Genomic DNA, 24,305 nt, shown 5'->3' with positions numbered 1-24,305 from the left:
ATACAAACATACATACACAAAGATACACAATATTGCGCACAGTAGACGAATAGAACTATCCTTTTTTTTTAATCTTTTTACTTGCCCCCCATTGGATACGATATATTTATATTCCTTTGTTATTTCACACAGATGACGCTATCCATTGTACTATTATTATTATTATTATTATTTCTACCAGTGGTATTAGTGTGTGACCGTGTGTATAGATGCATGAACAACAAAAAACAAAACAACTAACACATTTCATTCTATTAATAAATCATCTTTCCTTCCCTTTTTTTTTCTTTTACTTTACTTGCAAAGGCAATATAGTGGGACAGGAACTGTCCCACTGGCACACTGTGAGTCGGAGTGTACAGAAAGAGAAACAAAAAGAAAATAACAAATATATATATATATATATATATTTATATTTATATTTATATTTATATATTTATATATATAGGCGTATATTTCTGTGTATATATATAGAGAGAGTGAAAAGAAGAAAAAAAAAGAGGAGGGAAATCGCATCGTCTGTAAAAGTTTCCACATTAAAAGACAGTAAATGGGCAGTTGTTGCTCTTCAAAGAAAGGCGCGGGTGCAAATCACACGGTAGCGCAGAAAAACAAAGGCGCTACTCAACAAGATGCACCACCACACGAACATTCACTGTCAGCAGCGGCAAATCTCTCAACATCATCACGACAACAACAACAAATGAAGACCGCTGGTGATAGCGGTACTGGAAAGGGAGAAAAGTGGATGGTAATACCATTGCCGGCAGCACCACGAAATGAAGATGTAGAGGAGGAGAAGGAGGCTCCAGCTCAAACAATTGCTGAAGAGAAAAAAGAGAATAATCCAGGACCTCCTGTTGCAGTTGTAGAAGGTAACCAACTGATTCCTCTACAACAAAAAAAGGAAGAGGTAAAGGAAAATAATAATAATAATAATAATAATAATAACGATGATGATGATGATGGGGAACTCTACAGCATTCCTGAAGAATCGAGTGAGAGTGAGAATAAACTTATTGCCGCGCCCGGAACTTCAGCGTGTGTTAGTACACCAACGAAAAGAGAACAAACAGAAGAACTTCCAAAGATAGAGCCAGCGTTTGTAAGGTCTGATTCAGATTCTGATAGTAGTAGTAGTAGTAGTAGTAGTAGTACTCTCTGGAGTGATTATCAGGAAGATCGGCGTAGAAGCAGTAGTAATGCTGGAGCTCTTATTACAACGATTGGAACTGTTTCCACTTATGTGGTGCATCCAGGAAACCCCCGTGATGGGGGGAATAGTCTTTCCATAGATTCTGCATTAGCTGTTCACAACGCTAAGGAAGAAAAAGAGAAAAAGATGGAAGAAGAGAAAAAGGAGTCGTCAGTGCATTCAGTTACTGTTCTTTCCAATGCACTGAAGGCGGTGTGTGAAAAGGTTCCAATGTCTCTCACCAAGGCGGTTTCGTTCGGTAGTCATATGATGAAGAGAGAAGATGATAATAAGACTCCAGGTGAATCACCGAACGAAAAGAAAAAAGAAACTCCGGTAGAAAAGAAAACACCGAATGATACTATGCAGGAGGGTAACAGTGGTAATGCACTCGCAAATATAGTGCGCCAAAGCGTACAAAGGGAACAGGAACGTCAACGTATGTTTTCTATCAAAGGTCCGAGTAATTCTACAGGTATAAAACCACGTGAGAATGTTATTCAACTTGACACTCTCTTCTCAGACAGCGATGATGAGAATAATAATAATAATAATAATAATAATAATAATAATAATAATAATAATAATAATACTGTTGATTCTAATGAAAACGTAAAGAAGAATGCGAATGAGGATTCTTCTGTACACAGTGTTCTTGGGACCGTAACGGTGAAGGTGACGGAGTTTCTTGATGATTATGATATTGCTGATGATGGTCCGGTAGGAGCGCAGGTGGAGGAGCATCAGCTAAAAAGAATACAAAGCTGGAAAAGTGATGATGATGATGATACGGATACGGATACTGAAACTGAAGATAGAGATGGGGAAATTCAGGAGTTCATTGACAGTGGTAGCAGTGATGGCGGTAGTGAGCGGCGGCGATTAGCGGCAATTGTACAGCGTTCCTCACCGCAGCAAGAAGAGAAATCAGAACAACCGAAACAAGAACAACCGAAACAACCAGAGAAAGCAGAAAAGGAAGAAAAACAACAAGAACAAGAACATCAAGAGCAGGACAAACCAGAAGAAGAGGAAAAAGAAAAGAAGAAGTCAGAACCCCAGGATGGCGAATTTAGAGAAGCACGAATGATTCCCCCAGTTCTACGTACAGGAGATATTGTGAGAGATGATCATAATGAGGTATTGCAGGAGGAACACCGTAATCGCAGTCAAAATAGTAACAATGACTACGCTGAGGATGAGAGCCGCAATGATGTGAAAGATGATAATAAGGCCGATAATGTCAATACTTCTCTGGCCAAACGAAGTGTTCTTGGTAACGGTGTTATACTACCTGCACAGCCGCGGCCTGTGGGGATTATGTCTCCTCCACCTATAACCCCTCCAAATAGAGATACGGCAAGTGGCGATAACGAAGATATTCAGTAAATTACAGCAGGAGGAAGGGGAGAGAAAATAATGGCTGTAGGAATATTGTCCGTATTGTTCTAAAAAAAATTTTTTTTGAACTATATATGGATTTGTACATATATACAATAAAAAAATTATATAGACGTTTTTTTTATATATATACCGAGTGTGAGTAAATCGTTTCTAAATGGTCTTTGTGTGTGTGTGTCTGTTTTTACTTGTACGCAGAAAAGGACATTCGATTTTTGTAAAAAAAAAAAAGAGAAACGGTTAATAGAAAGGTTGTTTGTATGTATATGGGTAGTTATGGTGTTTCCTTGAATATTAATTCAATCTTTGTGTAAACGCATAATACCCACACAAGCAAACGCAGAAAAGAAAAAAAATAGAAAAAAAACTGTTATAATTGCTGACTCTCCTTAATATAGAGTATGGGGATAATGGTGATGTAATAACACCATACCTCGTAGTTTTTTTCAACCTATCTTTTACTTTTCCTTTATCTAGTTATTACTGTTTTTCTTTCTTCTTTTTCCCTTACCTTTTCTCTACTGTTCGTACGTGTATCATTTTAAGGCTTCTATGGCTCTTTTTTTCTTTTCTTGTTGTTGTTTCCTCTTATTTTTCGCTTTGCCAGAATACTATCCACGGGTTAACCGGTACTCTCTCTCTCTCTCTCTGTTTTATTACCGCACTCATTACAATTGCACAAACTTCTTCGCGTCTCTACCAGTGAAATGCGGTGAAGGATGTAGATGGTAACAAAAAAAAGAAGGGAAAACGCAAGGCAAAATTAAAATGAATAAACGATACTCTGGGATATATATGAAGCTGCAATTTGTGTAGATTATCTCGAGAATTAATATGCCGGAAAGAGTTGAAAACGAATACGTAAAATGATAAGAACTAAAACGAAGTGGTGAGGAACAAAGTGTGTGAAAAGGGGGAAAAAAATATGTATCTGTCTATGTGCTTAAGTCGCTATCATCGTTTTGTTCTCTATATCTTTACTGGTAATTTCTGAAACACCTTAAAGGTGTTATGTCTGCATTCTTCCTTTCCATTGTATTTTCTTTTATGTGTGAGTGTATTTGTTTGAGTGAATGTCTGCCCTTCTTGTGTCCTTCTGGTGATGCATCTACATTACTCTGGAAACAGTGAAAAGAAGAAAAAAAAAACGGTAGTAACTATGTAGGCGTAAGAAAAAAAAAAAAGCGAGTTCGTTAATTTTCTTATTCTCTCTGTATATTGATCACCTTCTCATTATGTGTATTTATTGTGTATGTATGTTCAACAGTAATGAACCGAGTGAAGAGAAAAAAAAGGTATTTGAAATGTAGGGGTGGACGAGAATGAAAGAAAGATAAGACTGCTAAACATTTTTACCCATGGAAATAAATCTCTGAAGAAGAAGCTAAGTGAGTTGAGGTTTCTGTATGTTTTTCCTGCCTTGTGAATCCTTGTGTTTCGTTTTGAAGCGAGCATGGAGATGTTTGGTTGTTGTTATTGTTTTTTTTTCTTGCAATTCACTTTTGTTCTCCCCTTCGTTATCAAGAGCGAATACACAAAATGAAATGTGGCAGAGGAAAGAAAATTATGTGTACAAGATCTACACTTTTTCACTTTGTTGAGGTTTGTTTTTTGATGTACACACCCTTTCCTAACGTTCTTTTTTTTTTTTCTATATATCTTTATTAGATCTTGTTATTTCTTCTTGTAGTTTGCATAAATATATCCCTTTGCATTCTAGGACTATAACGGTGATTCCTACTGGTCCGAGAAGCGGAAAGGAAAAAACACTCATACATATATACATATAAATATACACATACTTAAACGTATATAAACATCGACGGTGTGTGTGTGTAAATTCAATCCATCTCTGTGTAGTGAGAAGAAATGGAAGAAGTGAGGCAGAACGAGAATTCATCCAATTCGGATGCTTATGAAGGTGAGAAAAATCAACATGATGCTGTTGATGAGAATAACGTCAGTAACGGAAATCATACAGAGACTTCATTATCGCAATCACCAACACGTACTTCATTTTCTCCAGGGCCTATATTCTCTCAAATCCGTGATGGTATACATTCTGCCTTTTCCGGTAAGTCTTTTCATCTGCCTCACTGGTGGGACAGCGGAGCATCACGTTTTTTTAAATTAAAGAGAAATGGTGTTACATATGCCGTTCTTTTAGGAAAGACACTTGATGATATGCCGTATTGTTTTCGTGTGCGGCGTGATGAGAGTGAAAAGAAAGCCTTTTTCACCCCGATGGCTATTTATGCCGCTAATACGACTTCCACTTCTCCTTCTGCGGTGGAAGTGCGATCGCCGGAGAGTGATATCAAAGTAGTGGAGTTGGAAACACTTCCTGATATTGTCACATATGAAAGAGGGAAGTTTCGTGCGGGATTAAAACAAATCTTTGAAGAGGCGGGGGAATCATACACACCTGAGCGATTAGAGGAATTAGTGAAGGATCATGCAGAAGAGGGAATGGAGTTTCTAGTGGCTTTTCGTGCACTCCACCCGCCTGTACATTTTTTGCCAATGAAAGAGGAAGAAACACCTGAAGAACTTTAGTGCGGCGATGAGGAGAATTTGTGCTCGCCGGCGGAAGTGGGGGAAGATCACATACCGGAGAAGACACTGAAGAGTACTCGTCTAGTGCAAGTGCGGAATCCCCCAATGATGATAAAATGTCCCTAAAGAAGAAGAAAAAGAAGAGAATGTGAATGTAAATGAATATCGCAGTGTACCGGAGAATTCATACTTAATCACACTTCGGAAGGAGAATGATCTTGTTAGGAATAAAAATGAATGTCTTCATGAGGAAATGGAATCTCTAAAGACGGAAAAGAATGAATTTCTTCTTCGTATTGAAAACCTTCGAAGAGAAGTGATGGGGCTTACGGAGCGCATGGATTGTATTGGAAAACTGTGTAAGGACGAGATGGATTCTTTGCGTGATGAGACTCAGTTAGACTCTACCGAAGTAACAGAGATACGATATTTAACTCCTGTTGCGGTTGAAGAACCTGTTAATGGGGTATTTTCACTTTGTAGTCAAAAGGTAACACAACTACAGGAACAAGAAGATAGTCTGCAGAATGAAGACAATCAAATTAGGGATATATTGCGGGTATCGCAGGAACAATCAGAAAAGTTATTATCTGTACTGAAACTTCGTGAATGGCAAATATTAACTGCACTAGAGGAAGTGGAACGCAGGGATAGTCATTTCTGCAGTAGTTTTCAATAGAAATTAGGAAACACTAAACAGAATGATAATTTAAACACAAAGTCTTTACCAAGAGATGTTTCTGCAGTTGAAAAAGATGATGATAATAATGATGATGAACTCCGTACATGGATTTCCACTCACAATTCTCAGAATACGAAAAGGCGTGTCATTGGCAGTAGTATAAAAAAAGATAACGAAATGAAAGGTACAGAAGAAAAAAATAACCCCATATCTCAAACTAATACCATTGAAAATAAAACCTTCCAAGTCTTGAGAATTGGAGATTCTGAGAAAAACAAGAAATATCATAATCTTGGTGATATGGAACCGCAATCATTTCTCACTTATTTACATTCTTGTAGTAATACCTTTAAGCATTCACCCTGGCGCCGTGCCCCATACGCTGCATTGGGTTATAAGAACGAAACACTTTGTCATCAACACACACCAGATCGCGGTGTGGGTCTCACAACGATGCCTCCAAAGACATGGCGCAAGACAGAGACGACAGTTTAATAAAAATAGCCGTCGGCAGACACACGTACCCGCACAGAGATCGTAGCATCAATCTACACGACTGCCGCAAGGAGAAAAACACGGGTTGGAGATGTTAGCACAAACGCCTGATGTTTGATTTTTATTTATTTATTTTATTCTTGCTCCCTATCGTTTTTTTTTTTTCTATGTTTTATTGTCTTTTTAATTTATACAAATACATATGGAGCAATTACAAGTATATATATATACTAAGTCCTCTGTATGTCTATGTGGAACAACAGTTAGTATCGTGAATTTAGATGATTTTCATCCTGTTATATAAAGTATTTATTGACTTTCTTTTACTTATTATCGATTATGGTTAACTTTGAAAAACGGAGTACCAATCCATTCTTATATATTTATGTTTTTTTTCTTGTTTGTGTGTTTGTGTAATGTGTCGTAAAACTGTTATTACTCATTCTCTTCCCTACACTCTTGATAATAAGTATTGCTAGTAGTAATAGCAATAATATTAGTGGTAGAAACGAATCACTCTGAAGAATTCCCTTACTTGCTGTGATGAGCGCTGACGATATAAAAGAGGCGGAGGCACTGATGCAAAGTGCCAAGAAACACACGGAGAAGACTTTTTTTAAGTGGAATCCCAAATGGGATGAGGCGGCCAGTGACTATGAAAAGGCTGCGAAGATATTCACTCATGCCAAGGACGTTGAAAGGGCACGTGATGCATGGCTTAAAGCATCTGATGCCCAAGAACATGCAGGCTATTTATTTTTTGCAGGACGTGCGATGGAATATTTGGCCTCATTTTTAGCAGAACAGGCGGCATCTAACGCTGGAAAGAGAGGAACTAATCATAACAATGACAGCATTTCCCTTTTGAATGAAGCTATTGGAACGTATGATAGGGCCTGTCACTTGTATGTCTTAGATGGTAGATTTGATAGAGGAGTGGATGTATTGACGAAGGCGGCAGAACTTATTAACCCAACCACAGCGTCAGCGCGTTCTTCGGCAACCTTGTCAAGTCTTTCAGAAGAACAACAGAAACAGAATTTGAAGCGGGTTACCGATTTGTTCTGTTATGCCGTTGATACACTTGAGGAGCATGAGGACGAACACAAAGCATATACTGTACGACTACCTGATATTTATAGTACGTGGATGTTGACATATCTCCGCAGTGGTGATTTGCCAAATGCAGTGAAAGTGCTAAAGAGAGAACTTGGACGTGACTCTGCTGTATCTAAGCAGGGTCTCTTTGAACGTCTTGGGCAGCCACACAATACAGCCAAATTGGTACTGGAAGTGATTGTGTTGTGTCTTTCATGTGGAGATGTTGTGTGGGCACAGCAGGAAATGGATGTTCTGCGTAATGTACCTGGTTTTGCTGGATCCCGTGAGGAAGTAACAACCGCAGCACTGATGGACAGTTTTAAAGAACGTGATGTGGATAAACTGAAGGATACGTTGAAAGATCAGACATTGCAATTTATCTCCGCTGAGGTTTCAAAACATGCAAAGAAATTAAAAATTCAAAGCACAGAAGCCAGTGGGGCTGTACGCCAAAATCCGCACGATCAACCACAACCACAACAACAACAGCAACAGGAACCTGTAATAGACTCTGAGGAAGACATACGGTAAAATCTTCTCTTGTAAATTTATTGTCGTTTTCTCTTTCTTTGTGTGTGTGTGTGTTTGTATGGGGTCTTTACAGTTTGTTGTTTGAGAACTATTTGCTTTTAAAGTTTTGCCTTTCATTCTTTGTTTGTTTGTTTTGTGTCTGGCACGGAATTTTTTGACGTACGATTTCTCACTTTGTTTTTCGTTGAATGCATCTGAGAAATCAAAAATCCTCCGTTTTTTTTTTCTTTCTTGATACCTTTTTTCGTCTATCTATTAGGTGTTGTAAACTAGTAATTAGTACTAGGTGTCTCATTCACTGGACTGAGAGTAGCGGTAAGAATATCACAAGTAGCTGGGGGAAAAAAAATTGGTCTTTGACTATTCTATTGCCTTCGATGTCAAGAAACTATGCAGCTATAACCTCTCCAACTAAAGGAGTGATTGCAAGGAGGCAACAGCAACAGCAGCAGCAGCAACAACAACAACGGGGTGAGGGTTCACCTGCTGTTGCGGAGTTAACTGTTAGTTGTGCCATGACAGAGATGCGGCATTATCAATCGCAGAGCAAACGTCCTGCGCAGGATGCCCAAACGTATCTTCAACACCGTGTTGAGGAAATCGTAAGTCAGATTAAGAGTGCAAGCAGTGCCCATCATTTCCTCCGTCACGTTGTTGAGATTGATGAACTCCTGCGATGTGATGCTCCGATGGGATTTACGCCCTCTATGGTTCTTGCAGGAATCCCTGATATTCTCTTTATGCTTTCCAAGGCCGTCATGCAGGGCTATCTCCTGCAGCCGATTGGCGAGGAAACCAGAACCGCCCAGGCACTCACACCAGTGCGCAGAAGTCCTGTTGCCATAACAAGTAGTAAAGTAAATACGACCATTACACCATCTAGAGGTGAACGGGGGACGAAACCCACACATCTTCCCATGGCATCTAAGATAAATCGTGTACGTTCTACCAAAGGAGGCGTTATTGCGGCCACTGGAGGAAGTAGTAATAATAGCAGTGTAGGAGATATGACGGCATCTGCAGATGTGTTATCTTTTTTACCACTGCCTGTGCGTTTGCCGGCATCTCCACCCAATGCAAGTGGTGATTCGGCGATTTCAGCACCGGCAGCTACGGCAGCAAAAAAAAGTGTAAATGGAAATAGACCGCACGTAAAGTCTGTAAAGCAAATACAAGATTATACTTCCGTTAAGGGTTATGCAGGGGAAAAGACAGCTATTGCTACACGTAAGCGTAAAGGTGGTAACACAACCTCTGCCGTTATATCCGATATTGTCATGGTCGCCACACCAAAACAAGTAAAGAGTCCCCCATCAACGGTACGGAAATTTGAAGAAGGTAATTTATTGCAGGAAACTACAGTCCTTCGTGATATTCCTGCAGCCTTACAGGCCCTTTTATATCATTGTGCTCTCCCTCTTGTATGTTTAACACCTGAGGATCACCGTCAACGTAGTGCCGCTGTACGTATATTAGCAACTGCTATGGCATCTATGTTGCATGTAACGCCGGAAATTATGTCTCATGAATGGCATTCCTCTTCATTAAAGGAGAGTAACAGTGAAGATGATGGTGGAGAGGAAAAAAATAGGGAAGAGAAGAATATTTCTTTATCGCAAGCAAAGAATGTATCATTTAGAGTTCGTCATGCAGCACTTGTATCACTTCACACACTTATGACCCATATTGCCAAGGAAGAATTAACAGAGTTAAACCAACACTTTGCATTACGTGATCGAAAACGATATAATGAATCGATAACAGAAGGAATTCCAGACCCTTCATCAACAAATAATGTAGTTGACGATGCTATTGTAGATTTACAATTACGAAAACCAGAGGCGCAACAAGATCGATTCTCTCCTGGTGAAAAGGCAGATGAAGTTTCATTATTAACCGTATCACATCAATCCGATAGTGAATATTCTGCAGATCGTGTATTTCGTTTGACAGGTTTAAGGTCTAAAGCCTTAAAAAGAGCACCACATTTGCAACGCAACAAAAACATTACAGGACCGTTGAGTGTTTATAATGATGCTGTTGCCGTGGATGTATTGTCACCTCTTGTAGAACGATGGAATAATATCTTACAACATGATGTATTACCAAATGCCCTACTGGACTCTGGACGAAACCTTTTTCGTCATCCAGCAACTATCGAAGCGCCAAGTTTTCATGAAAAAAAAAAAGGAAATGATGAAGATGCAAATATGTCAATGGTGATTCTGACCACTGGTAATAGCAATATTAATAGTAATATTAGTAAAAAGAAAGGTTTATCCCTTATGGAATCTTTATATGGATCGACGGTTATTAATACACGAGCACGTATGTCTGAAGAAGATGCGGAAGAAATTTATTTACTTTTGCGTGTTTGTTTACACCTTTCCACATATAAGCATCATGCACGGTTCCTTGTTGAAATGCGTGATGGTAATGGTGTAATGTCTGTGGGTCTCGCTGTTCTTTTATGTTTGACAATTGCCCGATCTACCGAAGGTGATCGTTGTCTTCCACTATGTGTGGAGTGTTTGTGGAATTTACTGGAAGTAGTCCCACAAGAAACAGTACATTCTATATTACAACATGTTACTAACAAGGATGATAGGTGGGAGTCAACCACAACAATAACCCATAAAGAGGGTATAGGGAAAATATTAGGATCGCTTTCCTCTCTTTCAGCAACAGAATCTTTGTTGCAAGGTTTTGTACAAATACTTCTGGCAGGACATCGTGTTCGTCAAAGAGAGTTACGTAATGATATGGTGGTATTACTTATAATGATACTAAATAATAGTACGGTAGTTATTCGAGAGCAAGAAAAGACTCTTATTGAATCATCAGATGTAGAACTCCCTTCAACTTTACCACGATCAACTGTTAATGCTATTAATTCTATTGCAATTACAGTATTTGATTTGGTTTGTGGTCCAGAGTTACGTATGATTGGTACCACAGCAAAAATGACACGTCGACCTGTAGAAGAATTTGTACGCTATCATACAGTAATATCTCCAACCACACGAGTAGAAAATATGCAGTTTAAATTGCTTGGATGGCGATTATTAGAAGCCTTTCATTCTTGGCAAGCTGCTTATTTTGCTTTAAAGAATATACCTAGACGTAGAAAACAAGAATTACAAGCATCCATATCAGCTGCTACAGTTACAAGTGAACATAATAGTACTGGTACTACAACTGTTGAAGATAATGACAACAATGATGATTGTTTATTTTTTGATGTTTGTCGTTGTGGATTTATCGATGTCTTATTATTATATATTGATACCACATGTGATGATGAACTCGTTGTGTCATGGACACGAGAAGAATTACTTACACTGCAGGAAGAAGCCTGGCGTTTGCTTCTCTCATTAATGGAATCAGCCGCTTCTTTACAATCCTCTGCTTCTACAGCCAAACAGTCATTTGATGAAGTTTCGCCAAGAAGACGAGCAAGTTTCACAACTATAGCGACCCCCCATAACAGTATTAACAATCGACCCAATACGCATATGGAAGAACTAATTCCTGTATCATTGTCAAATGCGGATAGTATTTTTGTTGCTGCGGATGGTATTGGATGTGCTGTGCGTTATATTAAACAGGCCACTACTGCAGATGCTGAGAGTATGATTTCTCTTGCCGTGCGTGTTTTATCTGTAATTAGTCGTACACCGGCCCATTTGTCTAAAATTCTTGCAAGTGAGGCAGTAACATCGGCGTCATTATCAAATCATGGCGAACCCAACCCATTATTATTAACTGTAGCTATTCATATTGTTAAGAGTCATTTGAGAAGGTCCCTGCATAGAGAAACTACACGCTCTAAGGAGGAAAACACAACAAGAACGACAACAACAAGAACAAAAGAAGAAGAAGAAGAATGTAAGCAGGTTAAAATGGGAATGCGCTCGCGAAAAGAAATACTTCAGCGTACTAATACTTCATCCAATCAGAGTAGTTCTTCTTGTCAGATGCAGGAAGATAGAAAAGCGGTGGAAGGGAAACAACTCTACGAAGTATCTATAAAGTCATCATATATAACAGATAAAGAAAAACGAGGGTATACTCAACTGAAGAATGAGAATATAGAAAAATATTCTCTCACCGCTAGTTCACTAGATGTTATTCTTCACTGCCTTTCGTTAATGTGTAATATTGCTGAGGGAAATATCTCCGCAGTTACCACGATACAACAGGCTTTTCTTTCAATGGGTGGAGTCTCACTTTTGTTATTATTATTACAAATCGCACTCTCACAGTTGGTATTATATTTTGTATCATCTGTTTCTCAAGTAAATGAATGGGGTAGCGAACTTTTGTGTGCCGCACTGCAATGTGTACGAGTCTTTATTCTTGGTAATGAAGCAGCAGAAGAAGAATTTGTGCAAGAAGATGGCATTCATGTATTTCTTTCGGTTGTTGAATTTTTCGCAAAATTCTCTCAGAGTGAGAATGATACAAAACAACAAAACAAACAGTACAATATTGAAGAAGATTCTAATCTTACTCTTTTGTTATCCATATTATCAGATCTTCTCCGTGAAAGTGTTCAGGCACGAGAAGCATTCCTGCAATGGAATTGTTTTGAATCACAAAAGATGCGTGACTTGGACGATGACGGTTTGCTTAATGCGACACAACTACTACTACGACTATGGCAGGAAGGACCTCTTACGGTACCATCATGGACAGAGATGTGTACCACTCGAGGAGAGACCCAACATTCACATTATGATGTGTATAACTTACAACAAGTAAAAGAAGTCATTGGACATGTACAAAATGAAACAAGTAACGTCTTATTTGGAAACAAAGAAACAAGTGTAGATAAGACTGTAGAAACCTCTGTAATCAACGGTAAAGATAATGTGAGCAAAGCAGAAGAAGTACCTATACTTCGGGCTGATTGGTGGGGTCTTCAACTTCTTGGATTACATGGACGTGAAACTATTATAAAAGAATTACAAAATCGTTTTAGTGAACTCCAAAAGAGTGAATTGACGACAGAAGGAACCGTATCACTGGATTTGCTAAAACAAGGAGCCCAGAAACGTCTTGCTGAAACCATGTGTCATGTTTTAGGATTACACATAAAAATATATGCCTGTCTTGCGGCTGTTGGTTTTGAACGTCTGGCGGATGTAAAGTCGACGGCACTTGAGCGGGTGAAACTTCTGCACGTGGCGGCCCTTCCGTCTGTTTGTAGGGATGAAGTGTGGGGGGCGATTGCAGAGGCGGTGGATCTCCGCAATCGGGCGTGGATCGTACCAACCACGGCATCTAATTTAGATTCTACCAACACCGATGGAAATAAGAATGAGAATCATAATAATAATAATAATAATAATAATAATGGTGGATTAAAAAGATGGGTGGTGACTCCTATTCTGCCGGATGCGGATCAACTTATAAAAGTGTTATTAGACGTTGACTCCCGCGCACACGAACTGCAGTATCTCGTACGCGTCTGCACAGACATGCACGTCGCACAGGAAGACGAAGACACCCGTCGCTTTCTTCTCTCACGTCTGCGGCAAGGCACAGATGATGATAATGTCGCAGCACTTCTGCATGAGGCCCGAACTGCGAATGATAGAAAGACGTTTGGTGGTGGTATCGCGAGGAGTGTGCTTGAACACGTTATGGATCGTATTCCACGAGAACCAGAACGATCGAGTCGTTCGCTCTCATACTTGCCTACAAATAATACGAAAATGAGTGGTTGCGCCTTTTCGCCACAAATGACTATGCTGCAAAAGAAACGAAAGAGGGATGCGATGATACGAAATAGCATTCGACAATATGACAACAAAATCGCACAAGAAGGGATGTTCAAGAGTAATACAATGTAAAAGAAAAAAAAAAGAAAGCGAATTAAGAAGAGATGTTGTTTTTGTTTTGTTTTTTTTTTCTTTGTTTGTTTTCTAGAGGTACATGGTACTAATATGTAAAGCAGTATACTTGAAGATGTACACGTAACATTACAAAACGTTTGGAGAAAACAGACAATAGTAACGAAAAGGATGAAAAATATATAGAGTTTTCTTTTTGTTGTTATTGTTATTGTTGTTTCACTTTTCTTATTATTACTATTATTATTATTATTACAACGAATGCCATAACACCCCAAAGATATCATATAAGGGGTAAACACTCGATTGACCTTTAAGTGTTTTCCTTTTGGTTTTCTTTTTTTTTTTTACTTTACCTGATGTTGTTACTATCAAGAGAGACGGAGAGAGCAGTGTGCTTTGCTGATCTGTGAAGGGTAGAGAAGGGTGTAAAATTACATGCGAGTCGCACATCGCACATTCCTGTTGACACAACAGAAGCATCGCTGGCATACACGCATCATCCCTAATTATCCACATCATATCGTACGTTGGTGTTCTTCTTCTTCAACTTCATCATTTGTGTCTTCCTTCTTTAATGGTACTGTTGACTCATCATTGGTGGGAGCTCCACGGCCGTTGTATGATGATAAAGCAAATCGCACTCTCGCCGCACTCGCCTCATTTCCGCCGTCCCACATTCGCAACTTCGCCGTTGTTGCACATGTTGATCATGGAAAGACGACATTATGTGATGCCATTTTACGTTATACTGGTGTTATTAGCGGAACGCAGGTGGGAACGTACACAGATCGTCTTATCGTAGAGCGTGAACGTGGTATTACGGTAAAGGCACAGACGTGTTCTATCTTTGTTATGTACAATGGTGAGGAATACTTACTTAACCTCATTGATACACCTGGACATGTTGACTTCCAGTACGAAGTCTCACGTAGTTTGAGTGCCTCCGAGGCAGCGCTGCTTCTTGTGGATGTCGCGCAGGGAATAGAGGCACAAACAATGGCACACTTTCATGTAGCGCTGGATCGGGATTTGTACATTATGCCTATTCTCACAAAGATGGATACGTTGCTAGATGATGTTCCAGTCGATCGTGCACTGCAGGAACTTGAAGATTCCACCGGTCTACTCCGGCGTGAGGTGCTCTTTACAAGTGCAAAGCAGCAGCTCGGGATTGAGACACTCTTGAGTGCTATTGTGCAGCGTGTACCACCGCCAACAGGTCTAGTGGGTTTCTCTGATACACGACAACTCCCACCTTATTTACCTGGAAGTCCAGAACGTATTGCGATGGAGGAGAAAATGGTACCACTACGTGCTCTTATATTTGATTCATGGACAGATGAGTGTGGTGGAGGACTACGTCAATCGCAACCACATGGGAAAAGTAATGGTGGTAGTAGTAGTAGTAGTAGTGGAGGTGGAGGAAGTGCTTCAGCTTCAAAGAATGTGGATAATGGGGTTATATGCCTTATCCGTGTTATTGATGGAACATTAACCGCCAAATCAGTGGTTTCATTCTTTCATTCACAAAAACGATGTGAGGTACAGGAAGTAGGTATCATTCACCCTGAGTTACGTCCTACAGCTGCTTTAACAACAGGAATGGTTGGCTACGTTGTTTTCTCACAACTACGTGGTGAGGACTTTTCAGTAGGTGAGACTATTTACACACTTCCAACAAAGAAATATACTCGTGAAAGTATTGTTCCAGTAGCCGGTTTTAAACGTGTACATCCAGTAGTATTTGCAGGTTTTTACCCAGACGAGGGTGAATATGTTACCCAATTACGTGAGGCGGTAGAGAAATTACGTATTAACGAACCAGCTGTAACTATTGAGCCACTTGACTGTCCTGCACTAGGACCAGGTCTACAACTTGGATTTCTTGGTATGTTACATATGCAAGTATTTCAGGAACGACTTCTCTCAGAGTTTGGACAGCGGGTACTTGTGACACCACCTCAGGTCCAATATAAATATCGTGAAACTGGTGATGATATGCAAGATGCACTAAAACCTCTTACAGTACATTCATGGCGTTGGCAGCATGAAGGTGTGGCCTGTTACTTGGAACCATATGTTACTGCCACTATTCTCACACGACGTGAGTACTTTCAGGCGATTGATGCAGAAGCGGTGCGTCGATTTCGTGGAGAACAACTTGATATGCGTGTACTTGATGATGCACGGGTGGTTGTTCGATACAAGATGCCACTTGCTGATCTTGTGCGGGGTTTCTTTAGTGTGGTGAAGAGTCTCTCACATGGTTATGCCTCGCTTGACTATGATGATGCCGTCTATGAAGAGGCGGATCTTGTTAAGGTGGATGTACTTGTGCAGAAATCACGTGTATCGGCGCTTTCTGTTATTTGTCCACGTCATGAAGCTTCTTCTGTTGGTCGTCGTATTGTATCGAGTCTCAAGTCTAATATCACACGTAGTGCGGTGGATGTCCCAATACAGGCGATGGTTGGTACAAAGATTGTGGCCCGCGAGACGGTAAAGGCGTACCGCAAGGACGTTACTGCGAAGATACACGCAGGTGATATTTCACGCAAGCAAAAAAAATGGAATGATCAGAAAAAGGGAAAAGAACGTATGGCAAGACGCACAGTGGGTGCGGTTACACTGGATCAATCGGTTATTGCCGCCGCAATGGGTGCCACAACACTGTGAGATGAAAGACAGAAAGAGAGAAGGTTTATAAGGGAGAAGGAGGTGGAAGGTGGAATATACATCTAGAAAGAAAGACATTGGTATGAATGAATGAATGAACCATGATCACCAGAGTGGTGATATATCTTGTGGTTCACGTAAAAAAGAAAAGAGTATATATATTTTTCTGGGTGTGTGTGTGTGTTTTGTTTTTTCAACTTCTTTTCTTTCGTTTCCAATGAAATATATATATATACATATACTTTTTTTTCTGTTCTGTTTTTCTTTCTTTTTTTCTCTGGCATTCCCGTGTACACATAAATTAAAGCTTCTACGCTCAAAAAGCTTGCGCCTGCGAGGAAATAAACCCATTGCATTTCATTTCCACTATAATTCTCATTCACAACAACAATGATGATGAAGCGCTTTGGTACTACAGGCCTTTTGGCGGCTGTCGCTCTCACAGTTCCGTACCGCCGTGTCCATCAGGAAGAGCCGGGATCTGCAAAGCGAAAAGTGAATCTTGATGATGATGATCGCTGGCTTGAGGCCGAATTCGACGAGAAGCTTCGCTCTCCAGAGGAACGCTACGCCTATGAACGACAGAGGGAACTGATGAAATCACTTATGGCAAAATTGCGCACTGAGCACACAGATAACCTCAAAAGCGCCGTGGATGAGCGTAATGAGAAGATTGAAGATATAAAGAGGCAAATGGCGGAAATGGAGAAGAGATTGGAAGAAATGGTAAGGGAAAAGAAATAGGCAAAAGCACAAAAATAGGTATAGATGTTTAGGGATAGCGTAATTGTTGCAATAAAAACAACAGCAAATCTTGAAACCCTCTTATTATCTGGCGGAATTTTTCTGATTGTCCATGGTATTTGTTTTTGTTTTTTGCTTTTTCGTTTTTCTGTGTATGTATGTTTTCTCGAGTTTTTCCATTCTCGTTCTTTTTTTTTTTTTTACTTCAATGCGTTATGATGTTTCTATTTTATCTTTTTTTTTCTGGTAGGAATGTATTTGTGACTTATTTATAGTACGGCAATTATGTGAGGAAAAAGTGACGAAAAAGAAAAGGAGCTCTATTAAAAATGAGGACAAAAAAAAAAAACAAAGAATGAAGAGAGATGAAATGCCATCATCTGGTAGTTTATCATTGTCAATTCGTTCATTATTTATGTTTTGCTCTTATGATCGTATTTTCATAATGGTAATAGTAGTGTTACTAGTAGCAGTAGTATTGTTGGTAATGGTCTTTTTAGGGAAGTGTATTTGCAATGCTATATATATGAATCCATATTTCTTTGCTTCTCGGTATATGTCTGTATTTGTATATGTGCGTATTCTTTTAACCGTATTTCTGAATTAAAAGGAATAAGGTATGTGAATATGAAATAATAGTAGAGTGTTTAGCTAGCCACTGGAAGGTAAAAGAAATTGACGAAATTCTATAACCTCAGATTATCTCATTTTGTAAGCAACAACATTAGCAATGAATGCGTGGACAGACAAGCGCAGAGTAGAAGAGAAGCAAGGAATAGCATGTTTTCATATTTTGCGCACACACTAGAATGGAATCACCGTTTCACTTTATTTTGGGTTTTTTTTTTTCATTTTCTTTTCTGGCAATGCTCACTACCCAGTTAAAGCATATCCTGGCCTGACTGAGGAAACACCATGTGCCTTTTTTTTTACTTACAGGGGATATGTGTGTATGGTATGCCTGCGTGTGTGAGCGTTGCGGAACAGTAGATGATATCCTGGTGTTGGCTTAATTAGATGGAAGGGATTTAATGTTTTTTTTTCTTTCTTGATACTATATGTGCCATTACCAGCGTCTTGAATGTGATTCATTTTCTCTTTTTTTTTTTATATATCTGCATGTTACAGTGTGAGTTTTTTAACTTCTTTTCTTTTCGGTGTATATTTATCTATGGTGGTAGAGAGAGAACAAGGAAGGAAGGAAGAAAGGAGGAATCACCTTAACAACGGGATAAAAGAAATATAGTTTTCGGTGTGGGGTCACTAATAGAATAAATAAAATGACGGTTAAAGAAGCACCTCCACTCTCTTTGTTGTTGCCCGGATACGGTACTGTAGCAAAAAGCAGTCTAGATACATTATCTACATCCACTCAATGGCTTTGGTACTTTTATCTTACAGTATGGCCACGTCCATTTTTATCGAACGTGAGAAAGATACACATAACTCCCACAGAGAAGAACAAGGACAGAGAAAATGACAACAGTTATAGCAAAGGTGAAGAGAAATTGAATGCCACAAAATTTTCATTTGAAGATATGTTGAACTCTGTGGGATTTCCCAATGCTAATGATATTGCCAGATATGAAGCGCAATGGCGACTCTGTCCTGCGGTAGCAGAAGAGGTAAAAATACAGGCAAATAAGGCGGTAGAAGATAATGAAGATAATTTCTCTTATCCACCACTTCCTCGTGTATCGGAGTGTTATTTTGGACGTTTGTTGCGAGCTCTGGCAGTCAAAGATTTTCTTTCTTTTCCATTGGTACCAGAAGTGGAATCCTCTACATCATCTTTTCATCTTGATAAGCTACTACGGAGATCTCTGGAAGCTGTACGAATAAAAAGAAAACGAGAGCAGAAACAGTTACATCAAGGAGGAAAGCAAGGTGAAGAAAATGTAGAAATGGGTGAAACTCAAGAGACAGAATTAGAAGTTTTAAAGAATTCCCTAAGAGAGATGTTATCATCAGATGCTATAAACGAACAATTTCCCCTATTGTTTGATGTGGTCTCTCTTGTAAGTGGAGTCAATGATAATGAAATCATTACAGGGGTGTGTCAGGCACGCCTTTTTACCGCACTTAATATAGAGGTTTTTGGACGTGTGAAAACAGCTTGTGCCCGGTTATTGTTGGCGTATATAAATGGTAATAACAGTAATAACTCAATCTCAGAAGAGGCGATAGCGGCACGTGCTTGTGGTGTTGTAATAGGTGTTATTGAATACGCTATTGCCTACCATTGTTCACGTGGTGGCACAGGGCGTTGTTCATTAACTGCAGCTGCACTTCTTCTTCATAACCTTGTGGAACTACAAGATGAGGCAATGAAAAAAGATAATGTTATACTATCAAGTTCTCTTCTTGCTACTATTGTAGTTAGTTGTGTGCAAGAACTTATCGCTGCTATTGTTACAGGCGGTGGGACAGGAACAACAACAACAACAAACCCTCATCGTCGTCTTCCTGCCAGTGCAGGAGGAGGAGGAGGAGGAAAAGAAGATGCGTCAAAGTTGGATAGTAAGAAAAAAATAATGGAAGAAATTTCTGTATGTTCACCTATTACAGCAAGAGCATTAAAGTTGCAAGAGGTGGATGCAGTTCTTCGTGTGTTTTTTCCGGCATTACTGCAACAGATGGGCTTTGAATGGCCATGGTCGGAATCCCTACGTCAGGCTCGACAACTGGATAAAGTACAGCAAAAGAACATCTTAAAAGATGGAGTACGGATAAACAGTAATGCCGTATTTGAAGAAATTTTCTTTGCACTTAGCCATCGAACGTATGCTGCACGCCTTAGATGTATTCTTCCTCAAAGTTGTGATAGGCTTCTTGATGCTGTCTTTCCTACAGATGGTGATGATGATGAAAGAAGAAACAGAAATGGTAACGGTGATCATGAGGTTAATAAAGGGAAACCTCCTCAATTTGTAATGCCTGCATATTATCGAGCAGCAGGAGAGGCGATGTTAGAATTTTTTGAACGTTCTGGACTCAGTGGAACTACATCTGCAGAAACAGAGCGTGTTCTACAGCGTAGTATAGATATACAGCCAATGATTGTGCAGCTGCAAGCTCTTGGAACCCGCCTAGATAATAATACAATGGAAGAAGAAGATGATAATGATCATCATCGCCACCATCAGCAACAGCAGGAACATGTTGATCAAGAAGATAATTTACTTCGCACAGTACGTCTTTCTGAAGAAGAGAAACATCGTTTACTCCTACGGTACCGATGTGAAGTATTGTTAGCATCTATTATTGTCTACACGCAGTTGAAGACTGTTAGTCTCGTACAACAACTGATACGTCAGTTGGCACCATTATTTGAGAAACTGTTACTCCCACTCCAGCGGGAACGTACATTACGTCGGTCTGCTGTGATGATACGTACAAAGAAAAACCAATCGAAAAATGAAAATATGACAGAAGAATCCTTAATTGAATTTACACCGGAGTTCAAAGTACTCGTGAATGACATTCATTACCAATTCTACCCACTCGAGTGGGTTCCAGAAGTAATAGATGCACAACTTGGACGACTTACCACTAGCGAGGATATTCCATCACACGCCTATTACTCCGTTTTTGCAGCTGTGGCACATCAATTTGGTCTTGTCATGCAAGGGAATCCGCAAGGGGTGCGTGGAGGCGAAGGTAGCCGTCATACGGTACGTGTGAAGGCCTATCACTTTTTTACAGTATTGTTGATAAACAGTATTGGGGACGCTGTTACGTCCTCATGCGATTTCGAAGGCGCCATTGCCGTTTCCGCTACAAGGCGTGTTGGGGGAAACCGACAGCAGCGTGATGTAGACAGTGCACAACTGCAACAGCGGGGTGCACCATCTTTTCATACTGTTGTAAACCCACATGATGTGGTTCTCACACTGGCGCAGTGTATGTTACCGGTAGAACTCACTTCATTACAGGATCAAGTAGTGGGGCAGGAAATGGGTGAAGATGAGGAACAACGAGACAACGGGTGTGGGGTCTGGATACGACGAGTCGTGGAATGGACGCAGTCAAGAAGTGCCAGATGGACCATGCAGGGAGTATCACTAAGAGGAACAACACATACACCACTTATTTCGCTCCAAAACAGTCTCACATTTGATGCTGTTCCACTCTCCCGAGAAGTGATTCGTGCTGCACGGCGGAGACTTCTTGAGAAGATGAACGTAACTGCAGAATATGGAAATACTGCATCTGCCAATTTATTACTTCAGCAACAACTTTTGAGTCTTCAGCATTTACTGGAAGGTATTGAGTTGCTACCGCAAGAATTGTCGCAGAATGATAAAGTACTTACTGCGGCAAACTTATTGTGGTCATCACCTCTTTTCTCCCACGAGCTTCAAAGTTTGTGGTCGCTATAAGTTGAATAAATAACAGAAATCTTTGCACTAACATGTTCTCTGATTTTTTTTCAATCTGTGAGAAGTAAATTGTGAAAACAAAAACGAAAGACAAAAAAATATCTTGTATCGTTTCTTCCTTCTTATTATGTTTCCCTCATATTTGATCTGTGGATCTGTACGTTTGTCTTTTTTTTTTTTTTTGATGGGTCCTTTCTATTCTCTGTTTCTCCTTCATACAATGAACAAAAAAAAGGTGCTAGGAATTATGTTTCCTTTATCATCAGCGTCTCAAGGGACGGCAGAAGGTGGGGCGATGTCATTGAAACCTACCTCTACCCCTACAGCTTCTAAAGCTTTAAACTCTGCAGCTATTAATGCTCTCTCTGTCTCAGAACTGCGTGCTGGTATGCAACAGTTTCTGCGATCGAGTGGGGCATTGGGTTCCCTCAAGACACAACTTCGCAGCGTCATTGTGTCTGAGTTATTAAAACGTCAAGGACCATCACCTAGACCAACAGGCTCAACAGCACCAATTGTGGATGGAAATGAAGAAACTGATAATCAAGAAAATGATGCGTGGGCGGAACGACTTGTTGATGCACTTGTAGAAAATCATCTACGTCAGACTGGTCGTTCATTCTCCCTTGCTATCTTTAGCACAGAGGCAGATATTTCATTTGGTACTGCTGGTGATGATGCGTTAGCAGGGCTACTTCATTTAAACAATTTTGGTTCATCTTTAGGTTCACGACGTGGTTCAAGTCTTTTACAGAATGTTGTGGAGTTACATTTAAGACATGTAGGGGATCTTGAAGGTCGTTCAGGGGCGTACACTGTCGGAACCCAAACGGATGATGCTCTTGATCCTTCTGCTTCCTCCTCGCCCATACCGCTTGAGCAGCGGCTTGCTGCAGTTGATGCGAAGTATGCCCTTTGCTTTGCGCGCCTTGGGCACTCCACGCGGGAGGAGGTGGACCGACGCCTTGCCGCCTACCGGGAGGAGCTGCGGGTGCAAATGGAGGCGGCGTACCAGCAGCGGATGCGTGTGTTTGAGCGGGAAGAGCTCAGCGCAGCGCGGCGGGCGGCGGAGGAGCACTACGCGGTGCTGCTCGAGCACAAATTGGCGGAGGCGCGGGCGGTGGGGACGGCGGCGGTGGAGGCGGCAGCGGCGGAGCGGCGGCGATTGGCGGAGGCGCGGGCGGCGGTGGAGGCGGCGGGGGCGACGGCAGCCGCGGGGGCGGCGAGACTCCGCCGGGAACTCGACGAGGCCCTCGCGGCCGCAGAGGCGGCAGGACGGCGGGAAAGAGCGGCGCGGGAGGAGGCGCGGGGACTCGCCCTGCGGCTGCAGCGGGCGGAGGAACTCAGTGCCGTTCGACTCGCTGAAGGCGACGCCGCACGAGGACGAGAATGGCGTCGTGTGGAGGACCTTCGACGTCTGCAGGCCGAGCACGCCGCAGAACTGTTGCTGAAGGATGAGGAAATCGGTCGTCTCCGTCTGCGACTCAAGACACTCATAGCTGCACATGGCGCAGGCGATAAGGAGACGCTGAATGAGGCACTGACAAGGGCGGCAGAGATACAAAAACGTGTCGCAGGAACCACCCAACATCTACCTTATACCGATCCGCATCATCGAGAAGCCATGTGGCGCTCTGCTTGGTATGCTACAGTCCCAAATCAGGTAACGGAGGAGATTGGACTGACGCCAACAATGGAAACCAAAACTACATATAGAGAGGAGACTACATCTGTAGTGCCAATTCCCCAAACGACAAAAGTGGAAGAAGACGAAAAGAAGAAGGATGATGTCGTACCCCAGAACACTTTACCTGCTTCAAGTCCCAGTGCTCAAAGGGACGTTAATGTTGCTCAATCTGTGCCTCAGGCAAGTAATTCCCTTGATACTGTAGGAAAATCCCCCTCTGTTGCAGAAGATATGACACAGAAAAGTGTCAAACTAGAAGGGCAAGAGGAATCAAAGAGTGGAAGTAGTGGTAGGAACAGTAATAGTGATCATATGAAGAGTGGTAGTCAAGAGACTTCAAAAAAAGACAAATCCTCTTCTTCTGTCTTAACAGGGGCAGAATCCGAAGAAAAAGGTGTATCCAGAGACAATGACAAAACACCCGTTCGATCTGTAGCATCATCATCGTCATCATCATCACCATCATCATCATCAAAAGCGACAGCAGCATCGTCCCCATCCTCAAAAGCGTCCTCGCCGTCAGTGCAGTCAACTACAACCTCATTGCGAAGTGAAGAGGAAAAAAATAGAGTAAAAACAATAACTGCAGAAACAGATGATTCTGCAGCGGCAGCTTCTCTTGTCGTGAAGCTGGAAACGTTACTTCGTGAAGAGGAACAAGCACGTAATATTATTGTGCAAGAGGAAGACACTTCCCGTCGTGGTATCACGTGGGCTGCCAAGTCACAGCATAACGTTTTACTGCAGCGTGAAAAGGCTGAAAACGAGGATTCTAATAACGATGATGCGCAAGGTGTGTCGTCGTTGGGAGCCTACATCTCCTCAGCCCGTCAGCAGCAACACCAGCTGGTTGGGGGAGGTTTAGACACATTATACTCAGAGGACGATAGCAACAGCGGCAATAGTATCCTCTTTGGGCGTAGAGGGAGTAGTGAAGAGTCCTTTTAAACCAGAGAGAAAGAGAGAGAGAGAGAGAGTGTGTGTGTGTGTGTGA

The 24,305-nt window shown here is 41.0% G+C and overlaps 9 protein-coding genes across 9 annotated transcripts; all 9 read left to right on the top strand.

The window, feature by feature from the left end:
- Positions 1-550: 550 nt before the first annotated feature.
- On the top strand, positions 551-2,584 carry LSM04_006970 (uncharacterized protein; the record flags this gene model as incomplete). The annotated part of the gene is made up of 1 exon (XM_067336499.1): positions 551-2,584. The coding sequence occupies one exon, from the start codon at positions 551-553 to the stop codon at positions 2,582-2,584; it is 2,034 nt and encodes a 677-aa protein (XP_067192669.1).
- A 1,881-nt stretch (positions 2,585-4,465) lies between these two features.
- Positions 4,466-5,152, top strand: LSM04_006353 (uncharacterized protein; the record flags this gene model as incomplete). The annotated part of the gene is made up of 1 exon (XM_067336498.1): positions 4,466-5,152. The coding sequence occupies one exon, from the start codon at positions 4,466-4,468 to the stop codon at positions 5,150-5,152; it is 687 nt and encodes a 228-aa protein (XP_067192626.1).
- Positions 5,153-5,405: 253 nt separating this feature from the next.
- On the top strand, positions 5,406-6,329 carry LSM04_006987 (uncharacterized protein; the record flags this gene model as incomplete). Its single annotated transcript, XM_067336497.1, has 2 exons — positions 5,406-5,805; positions 5,887-6,329. The coding sequence occupies 2 exons, from the start codon at positions 5,406-5,408 to the stop codon at positions 6,327-6,329; spliced, it is 843 nt and encodes a 280-aa protein (XP_067192670.1).
- A 543-nt stretch (positions 6,330-6,872) lies between these two features.
- Positions 6,873-7,961, top strand: LSM04_000601 (uncharacterized protein; the record flags this gene model as incomplete). The annotated part of the gene is made up of 1 exon (XM_067336496.1): positions 6,873-7,961. The coding sequence occupies one exon, from the start codon at positions 6,873-6,875 to the stop codon at positions 7,959-7,961; it is 1,089 nt and encodes a 362-aa protein (XP_067192312.1).
- A 377-nt stretch (positions 7,962-8,338) lies between these two features.
- Positions 8,339-13,819, top strand: LSM04_003984 (uncharacterized protein; the record flags this gene model as incomplete). The annotated part of the gene is made up of 1 exon (XM_067336495.1): positions 8,339-13,819. The coding sequence occupies one exon, from the start codon at positions 8,339-8,341 to the stop codon at positions 13,817-13,819; it is 5,481 nt and encodes a 1,826-aa protein (XP_067192502.1).
- Positions 13,820-14,257: 438 nt separating this feature from the next.
- Positions 14,258-16,498, top strand: LSM04_006939 (GTP-binding protein LepA; the record flags this gene model as incomplete). Its single annotated transcript, XM_067336494.1, has 1 exon — positions 14,258-16,498. The coding sequence occupies one exon, from the start codon at positions 14,258-14,260 to the stop codon at positions 16,496-16,498; it is 2,241 nt and encodes a 746-aa protein (XP_067192668.1).
- Positions 16,499-16,891: 393 nt separating this feature from the next.
- Positions 16,892-17,242, top strand: LSM04_000693 (uncharacterized protein; the record flags this gene model as incomplete). The annotated part of the gene is made up of 1 exon (XM_067336493.1): positions 16,892-17,242. One exon carries the CDS (start codon positions 16,892-16,894, stop codon positions 17,240-17,242), a length of 351 nt encoding a protein of 116 aa, XP_067192320.1.
- Positions 17,243-18,522: 1,280 nt separating this feature from the next.
- LSM04_008683 (uncharacterized protein) lies at positions 18,523-21,624 on the top strand (the record flags this gene model as incomplete). The annotated part of the gene is made up of 1 exon (XM_067336492.1): positions 18,523-21,624. One exon carries the CDS (start codon positions 18,523-18,525, stop codon positions 21,622-21,624), a length of 3,102 nt encoding a protein of 1,033 aa, XP_067192758.1.
- Positions 21,625-21,871: 247 nt separating this feature from the next.
- Positions 21,872-24,259, top strand: LSM04_006346 (uncharacterized protein; the record flags this gene model as incomplete). The annotated part of the gene is made up of 1 exon (XM_067336491.1): positions 21,872-24,259. The coding sequence occupies one exon, from the start codon at positions 21,872-21,874 to the stop codon at positions 24,257-24,259; it is 2,388 nt and encodes a 795-aa protein (XP_067192624.1).
- Between the last annotated feature and the right edge of the window lie 46 nt (positions 24,260-24,305).

This window comes from Trypanosoma melophagium (assembly GCF_022059095.1).
Source record: "Trypanosoma melophagium isolate St. Kilda chromosome Unknown ctg2segment0, whole genome shotgun sequence".
Classification (NCBI taxonomy): Eukaryota; Euglenozoa; class Kinetoplastea; order Trypanosomatida; family Trypanosomatidae; genus Trypanosoma; species Trypanosoma melophagium.
The sequence above is the reverse complement of the archived record's forward strand: the minus strand, read 5'-3'. Positions and strand labels throughout refer to the sequence as shown.